The 8,957-nt window shown below is 32.5% G+C and overlaps 1 protein-coding gene across 1 annotated transcript; it reads right to left on the bottom strand.

The window, feature by feature from the left end:
• Positions 1 to 629: 629 nt before the first annotated feature.
• On the bottom strand, positions 630 to 7,790 carry LOC127852698 (pyrokinin-1 receptor-like). Its single transcript, XM_052386647.1, has 4 exons — positions 7,499 to 7,790; positions 2,221 to 2,754; positions 1,528 to 1,653; positions 630 to 1,153 (listed from the first exon to the last, which is right to left on the bottom strand). The coding sequence occupies exons 1-4, from the start codon at positions 7,788 to 7,790 to the stop codon at positions 630 to 632; spliced, it is 1,476 nt and encodes a 491-aa protein (XP_052242607.1).
• Between the last annotated feature and the right edge of the window lie 1,167 nt (positions 7,791 to 8,957).

The raw sequence follows: 8,957 nt of genomic DNA, 5'->3' as shown, positions 1-8,957 counted from the left end.
TTGGTAAGGATTTAAAGATGCCATCCCTGAACAAAATGTCTGCCGATATTGATTTTTTATTTGGCGTGCCAAATACCTTTAGCTATCTGGCAAACGATCGATTTCACATGTCGAAACTGAAAACTGAAAAAAAAACGTATTTAGCAACGTCAACTTGCATGCCGCGTCAACATTCTGTAATGTATTTACACTCGCGAGGAAACAAAACATGCATTGTGTTCGTTTTATGTCTTAATAACGTCTTCCAATTAATTAACATACGGCGCTATCTTCGCATCAGTTTATATTCTATAGCAATTTTTGCACCATCTTATATTGTTTCATTTATATAATGTTCTTTTGTATTTTCAATGAATTAAATAATCATTTAGAACAAAAATAAAAAAGTAACAATGTATTTGTGATATTTATTAAAATAGTGTTATGTATTGTTAAACATCGTGAGTCGCGCTTATTGTTCATGTCAAAAAAAGAGCTGCGCACTTCACTCATGTTTATTTAACAAATACAGAACGTTTTATTATATAGATACCTTGATAATAATGAACTGTCTTTTTTTGAACTACTTATCCAAGGTTGCACCTTTAGCAGAAAAGTGTGAGCAATATAAACATACTTAAAATGGATGTTCACACATCGCTGCCATGTCTCTCGCACCTTTGGTGGAACAATTGAAACACATAATGGCTGTTTATTTTCTGAACCACAACTTGTCCATTTCTATTTATACAGTCATTATCATTGTGTATGTGTTTGTGAATAGATACACATTTACTTTTTTCGTTTGGTGAAGATTGACTTGCCTTCGGAATGTCGTAATACGGTTTACGTATAATGTGATCGCGTTTATGGTCAATGGCTTCTTGAGGATCAAAACATTCCACAATATCAGACGATTCATGGTGGTCGCAGTCATGCTCGATAATACCGTTGGTAAAAAACGGAGCGTCTCCAAAGTCGGCTTCAACCGGACTCCTTACGTTGTCTTTCATAGAGAATTTAGTAGTCTTGTTGCCATTTGTGGGTCTCTTTGAGTTATACGTCCGAACTGGCTTTGTCTTACAGATAGTTTCAAGGAATGCAAGACGGTATCTGCGCGACATGACGTTGTACAATATTGGATTCACAGTTGACCCAATGAAATACAAGACTCCTATAATGGAACACAATATTCCATATTAGAAAAATATAGAGTTATGTATTGTGTTGATTCTGAACAACTTGAATGTATTTTACGGGCCATGTGTTATGCGAACATTTACTGATGCTAATAAAACTTTCTGAGGCCATGTTTTATGCCAACATTAACTGTTGCTAATAAAACTTTCCTTTTCCTACAATATTTGTATACGTGTTATTGGACAAATCCAAATTGACCATCGCTATCCACTAATCGCACAAAAAGGTTAATTTGGGCATTCTGTGAATAGCATAAGTAACATAGCCATCTAAATAAGGCACTTATAATCTAGAATTGTCAATTAGAAATAAGCATGTACAACAGTTTTTTCAATACGGAAAAAGTACCTGAAACGTAGAAGAGAGAGCTTTGGATAGCCAGCATATCCGGGGTCCAATCGGTGTTGTAGACGGTCAACAGACGCTGAGCGTGGAAAGGTGCCCAGCAGACGAAGAAGGCCACCACCACTGCAACTGTGTGCATGAAAAGAGTTTATATCATCATCTTCAACAACGTCATCATCGTCATCATGATCATCATGATCATCATCATGATCATCATGATCATGATCATGATCATGATCATGATCATCATCATCATCATCATCATCATCATCATCATCATCATCATCATCATCATCATCATCATCATCATCATCATCATCATCATCATCATCATCATCATCACAATCATCATCTACGTAGACATGTTCCTACTTTAGCTCATAATAAATCATATTCGCCTTTTCAGAATTTTCTTTAATAGTGTATCAGTTCCAAGGAGTATTTTCCGTCTTATGTCAATACATTTCAGTAATACAAAATCTTTATCGCAAATTATCTACTTTTGTTCCTCTAATGCTTTTAATTATAATAATTTATCAAATATAAATTAGTTTATAAGCATTGTGTCTATTTTTAAGTTTAACACAATAGATAATTTGCGCATTACACATAGCACAATCAAATACCCAAAGTTAAAATTGCTGACATACCTAGCACCTTCAGAACGCTTCGTCTAGCGGCACATGGCGGACTTACGTTCGTGCTGAATCTTGCTGCCTTGACTGCCAGAGCGTGGGTGTGGGTGGTGATACTTTTCCGAAGCCTCTCGGCGCATTTCAGCGCGTCGTAAAGTTAGACCAATGAGAACATATAGCACAATAATAACAGTTAACGGCACCAAGAAAAATACAAAGGAAGACATTTGAAACACGTGCGTCATGCGACGGTAATACATAGGCGGGATGTTACACTGCAGGGAGTCTGAAATTGGATCGCCATGGCTGTTGTGAACGTAGTAAAATAAGTCCGTGTGTATTGGATACGGTAATGCACAGCAGAAAGAAATTATCCAGATTGTCACGATAATCTTCACGCAGCGTGAAAACGCCACTATTTTATGGGATACCAGCGGCTTGCAAATTGCAATGTAGCGCTCGATGGTGAAAGCTGTAATGGTCAATACTGAAGCGTAGGATGTCATCTCGGAAATCAGCGCTTTAATGATACAAAACGGCTTGCCAAAACGCCAAGGGTAACTCTCCCAGATTGAATACGCCTCTGGGGGAAGACCTACAATGACGGATGATTCATAATATTAAAAGGCGAAACATTTATTGTTTTTGTAGAAATAATAATTAGCTGTTGTTGCCATAGAATCATAGCAACAAATAAATACCTTTTTAAGTGCAACCTATCCAACACAAATTTATGTGATATATGCAGCGAACACATTGAAACAATAGAACACCTTTTCTGGGAATGCAAACATATTCAAATTCTATGGAACCAGTTAACATCATTTCTAGAGAAACAACAATTAAAATTAAAACTGTCTCTCTTAAATATCAGTTTCGGTGTGAATACTTTTAAAATACCAGAAATTAATAACACTGTGAACCACATTATCATATTAATGAAATATTTTATATTTAGCTTCAAATACAAAAAACAAATACCTACTTCAACTGTTTTATAAACTATTTAAAACTAAAGATCCAAATTGAAAAAGAAATAGCCCTCAACAACGATAAACTTCATATTTTTGAACAAAAATGGAAACGCATAACCTTTCATAACCCAGTCCAGTTGTCTTCTACCTAACTCTACGCAACTCATCTATAGGATTGATTATTACATTTAAAAATAACAGCATACACCACATGCAACCAAGAGAAAAAAAACAGTATATCCTAGCATATCATGTATAATATGTGTTTGACATGATTACTGTTGTATTATACCACTTTTGTTCTTGCTTATGCACATATTTATATTGTATGTTTTTATATTGAATAAAAAAAATAAAATAATAATAATTAGCTGTTTAAAAACTACGATAAAAACAACTTAAGAATGGTTGTGCTAATGTGTTATAAGATCTGCATCGGTGTTCTGAACACAAATTATTGGGTGTACTCTAACAAGATAGTATTATTTGTATTCGCTGTGAGAACTTTGTCAATTATCTTAAAACAATTCAACACAATTATTTATGATGGGATATTTATTTACAATGATAAATAAGACATAGTAAGGTTACTTACTTTTGTTTCAATTTTTGTAAATAAGTTAAATGGGTGTAGCGTAAATTAATTATTTTTGTGCTGTTCTTTTCAATGTTCATAACGGGAACAGTTTACCCATATAGCTGGCATTTTAACTTAAAACAAACGATTAAACATAATTGAACTTTTGGAATAAAAAAAAAACAAGAACATTATATAAGCGTCCATCATTTTAGTTTGGAAAATTGTTTAGTTTTAAGCGTTTAAATTGAAATAATGGATCTTCTCAACGGACGTCTACTTTGTTTATTTTTTATCATCAAAGCGATGTGGATATCAGTCTGTTCATCACAAAACATTTGTTATTGAGTTAAACCATTTTCATATAATTAATTAATAACTGTATTGCTAACAGTAATAGCAACAGGAAAGTCATTTGAGGGCTGCTAACGAAACATAATGTACATAATTGTAAGCTTCAATAATAAAAAAATTAACGGCTTGCATCTTGCAGCTATGCACTCATTTGCTCATAGTTGTATACATATCTTTTTAAACATTTACTTGAGGCACCTTTTATCCAACATTTACCTTATAGAAATTCACGACTTGTCAATGTTTATTCCTATCCGATGTTGAGTACAATGTCATATAGATTTAAACCAGATAAGTGGTTTGTGATTAACGATGGCAAAGTTGATAAATCATACAAGTGTTATATACGTTTTAATCCATTTTAAAATGTAAGTAAACTTTACTTGATTCTATTTGAATCGATTGTATTACTCAATGTAAATAAGGTTGCGTTTGTATTAACAAATTACGTTTATGTAATATCTTGTTTCATGTGATAATTAATTAAAGTTTGTTGACGTCACGCCATGGCATCATTAGACTAGGTATTGTTGATAGGTTTGCTGACGTAAATCCTTTAACAACGAATTCAGGATACAAAATGTTTAGCCTGCATGCCAGGCACTGATTAATGACTTCCTTACACAAATCTCAAACGACAGCAAATTGAATTTCAACGAACAGTTTCTGAGGCGTGTTATAAGTTGTGTAATGAAGTAGAAGCAAAGAAATAATTCATATCTAATAAAGTATTTGTTGGCACAAAATGCTAAAATGTAAGAAAGGGCTGACCACTTGAACACCTGCAAAGATTTCCGAACAGTGAACTACAAAAGCATACATGTTATTACATTCCGAAACATTTTATACGTTATGACAATTTAAGAAAGACGGCGAGATGAATGCTCTAAAATTACAATATTTTGAGTTATTGTCATTGCAAATGAATTGAAATAATCTGAACTATTTTTTTTTTAAAACAAGCCTCATCACAAGAGGTAACTGATATTTAATTTGAAGGTTTTTATTGTACAAACAATGCCAATGCAATTGTATATTATGTGTTACTCGATTACCAGATACTTTAATGTTATTTATATACTATTGTCGATATTTTTTTTACAACAAATTACAGAGAAACAGGTTAATACCGTTTTTCGTATATGTTTCATAATTGATATTGTTACTGTATCAGATATTTAACGAATGGTCATTCTCAATTCCAAATAGGGTTTTAATAATCTAAACTGATGAATTAAAAATATTAGTATCGATATATCGAGGAATATTGAAATATATAAAGATATATCGGAATATATACATAATCGGATCTGTGCATCAATCATTCTTAATAAATCTGAAAGGTTTAGCATGCACTATATTAACCATTATTTCGGAGTGTTGTCTGTTTTAAGTTTGTTTAGTGTTCTTTCTTGTGCCTCTTGACTAAGTGTGAGGTTTGGTGCGCAACACACTGATTAACAAGACAATGCTATATTAATATTCATGTGTTTATATTACAGTCATGTATTTGTATCCTCTTTCTCAATGTAGGCTCGGTGGTCACTCGTCAGACAATTAAGTACCATGAAGTGGTTATCGGAATAATTGTATGCGGATGCAACGACGGTTTCACCTTGTTTAAAGTTTATCATGTGTGTGCGTTTTATTGAACTACCATATATGAGAAATTTTAAAATGATATAACGTTTTAATCTGGCGAAAGGATCATGATTTTTTACTACGCAGAAAAATGAACATAGACTGTGTTTTTAATTAGGTTTCTATGAGTGCTTTCGAGGATCAGTAACATGCGTAGAGTAGTTTCAAACAGGGCCAATGTCGCGTCTGATAAACGTATTTATACATAACTGTATATACATGCGCTTAAATTTAAACTTGTATCAGTGTTCTGTGTTATGGTAACTAATCCAGTTGTGTAAACTAACTTCACAATAAATATCAACAGCGCGTTTTAAAGAGTGGATGTTTTAAAATATTAATTGCATTTAATGAATTCGTGTTCTTGATAAATATATCCCACCCATATTATGCATAATGTTAAAATGTTTACTGTTCATGTATTTTTGATAACAACGCAGTGAGGGGCGATACAACTATTTATGATATTGCAATTACTCTCTCTTTAGTATTGATTCTTTTCATGCATCGCTAAAATAGAAGAACGGCAAACGACTTTCGCCGGTCCTCGTTATATATGCGTACTAAATTCCCCATAAACCAGAAATCAGATTACCACTATCTTGCAGGATTTCGTGACTGCAATAAAAATCAAAAGCTGCGAGCATATTGAACATGCACATGTGTTATCATTATAATGCACTTTTAGCGTTACGATGTCAGCCTTAACCATAAATATCCATTTATTATTTACATTAAGTTTTTTTTTATAAATATTCTTGAAGTGACAATTCAGCTACACAAGCTTTAGGGATACCGTTATATGATATCAAGTGATCATATGTCAAATTGCCGTACAATCTGACGTGATTCACAATAACTTGATACCCCATACAAAATAAACACACAAACAAGTAATTAAACAAAATTGGGATTTCCGCCATATACAGGTCAATTCATATAACGCGCAAGATAGCATGTTTTTTTCGATAAATATGCGTAGAAATTATTTTTAGAACTTGAAACGAAAAGTGTCGCACAATAACAATATTTTTATATCTTAAATTCAGATATAACAACTGCCAGTAATATTGATTAGAAAACTAATGGTAAAAATAACGAGCAAGGTAGGCTGGTATTTCAAAATCAGAATCATTTTTGAAATAATGGTGTTCTTTGTTTGGCATGTGTTGGCATGATTATAGTCACTCATGCCAATTTTTTTTCGATTTTTGTTTTATTCACTCAAACAATTATGTTGCGTCTATATAATATCCTAGCGAGTGCAATTATATGTGGTATTTATCATATGGCTTTCTATTTGCGACAGCAAAATCCGTTAAAAGCTCATGATCAAACTTTCAATTTGTCACTATGTACATGTATGTGCCATGAATGTGCTCTTCTTTGTAATTTAAATTTTACTTCAATATTTTTTATTGAGAACTTATATAATTTATTGAATTAGTTTAACAAAATTATTTTATCGTACAGTAAAACAGAAGTTTTTAACAATTAAGTGTACATAATTGTTCATATTCATAATTCAAATTATTTGTACGGATTATAATTATCAATTCAGGTGTAAAGTTATATTTATTCAGCAAGTTCTTCACATACAATACAATTTAGACAACGCAATGAATGTTTCAAAAAAGTGTTTACTCACAAAATTAAACAATAACCATGCCAATTAAACCAACACTAAATTAACTTATACAACAACGAAAAATTACTCATCCTAAATATTAACTTTAAAGAAAATATATGCAACAAGAGGGTATTATTTTGAAGAGGTCAATCACTAAACTTACCAACAATAAGAAGCATTACATCTGATATTGCTAGGCTAAAGAGATAGTAATTCGTGGAGGTTCTCATGTAGCTGGTCTTTAGTATCACCACACATGTCACAATATTCCCTGTTATTCCCGTCATGAAGATCAAACAATACACGCAAAGCAAAACGATGACAACCACCAATTCACGTTGTTTTGGGCCGAGTTTTTCCTCCAGAATATGCTCGTCCGTGTTCAATTGTAATGATACATTTATTAATCCAGCACCTGGATTACTTCCATTATAAGAGTGAACAAAGTATTCCATATTTTAATATCAATTTAGTTTCATTTCAAATATCTTACAAATACCACTACACAAGTACTCGTACATTTGTTTTCCGTTTAATCAAGAAACTGTAAATAAATAACGTACTTTATGGTTAAATATAAGAACATTATTTGCTATATTTATGTAAATCAATATTCTATTTAAAGTTTACATTATCCTACTTGCTGTGTTATATATGCCGTTAACAACGGCTAGTGTTTCAACCTTCTTTGACTGCGAATGCGTCTCTTGTGCGATTGCTAGGCTTTCTCAATATAGTCGGTATAGCAGCGGCTACCTTAACCAATCCAGATTTCTTTTACGCTTTCATCCGTTCCGCAATTGATAGTAATTTTATCACTGAGAACTAAATAGACCTCCCGAACAGCCATCATTTCTTGAAATTAAGAATTCAATATGAGCGAAGAATAGCACAGTTTTCTTATTTAGCGGATTTTGCAATTACTGGTAAGACTCGATTGGTGATCGATGGGACAGCACAGCGCTTATTGTTTACGCTCTTTGATTTCACGTAACGATAGTGTCTTTTTAGGGAGTAAAAGGTTGTTATTGTGAAACTGATGCTGGTTTATTTATTTTGAAGTGACTGTTTATTCAGAATAATCGCATTTATTTGTATTATGTTTACATTTAATATTCTCGACGAAATATTTTTAATAACACGAAAGCTATTTTTGAAAAAGCGGCTAATTTGTTCCAGATTTTCTCTTAATGACTTAATTCTCTATTTGACATTTAAAGCGTAAATGCGTTATATTTATTTACTGCAATTAGTCAGTGCAAGAAAACGATGTCAATTAAAAATGGTATGGTAAACATATTTTATATATGAATGTATTCAAAGAAAACCATAACATGTTCTTAAAGTATATAGATATGTACTGGAATATAATCACATCATATATACAAGACCACGTACAAATCTACACTCAACCAATATGTTGTTCCTCCCTGGACATGCTGTCCACCGTTAAAAGGCTCTTATAATGTCAATTCATCATCAAATGCCGTTAGCAATTTATTTAATATACTAACGATGGTATCGACTTGTCAATCACGAGGGATATTTAATACGGGGATAAAATTATTGTGTACGTACTGCTGTCACGCTCAGATGGTTTTGTTGGATTTGTCGTCGTTTTC

This window comes from Dreissena polymorpha, chromosome 12 (genome assembly GCF_020536995.1).
Source record: "Dreissena polymorpha isolate Duluth1 chromosome 12, UMN_Dpol_1.0, whole genome shotgun sequence".
In the NCBI taxonomy this organism is placed as follows: Eukaryota; Metazoa; Mollusca; class Bivalvia; order Myida; family Dreissenidae; genus Dreissena; species Dreissena polymorpha.
Note: the sequence above shows the minus strand (reverse complement) of the source record. Positions and strands in the feature narration are given on the sequence as shown.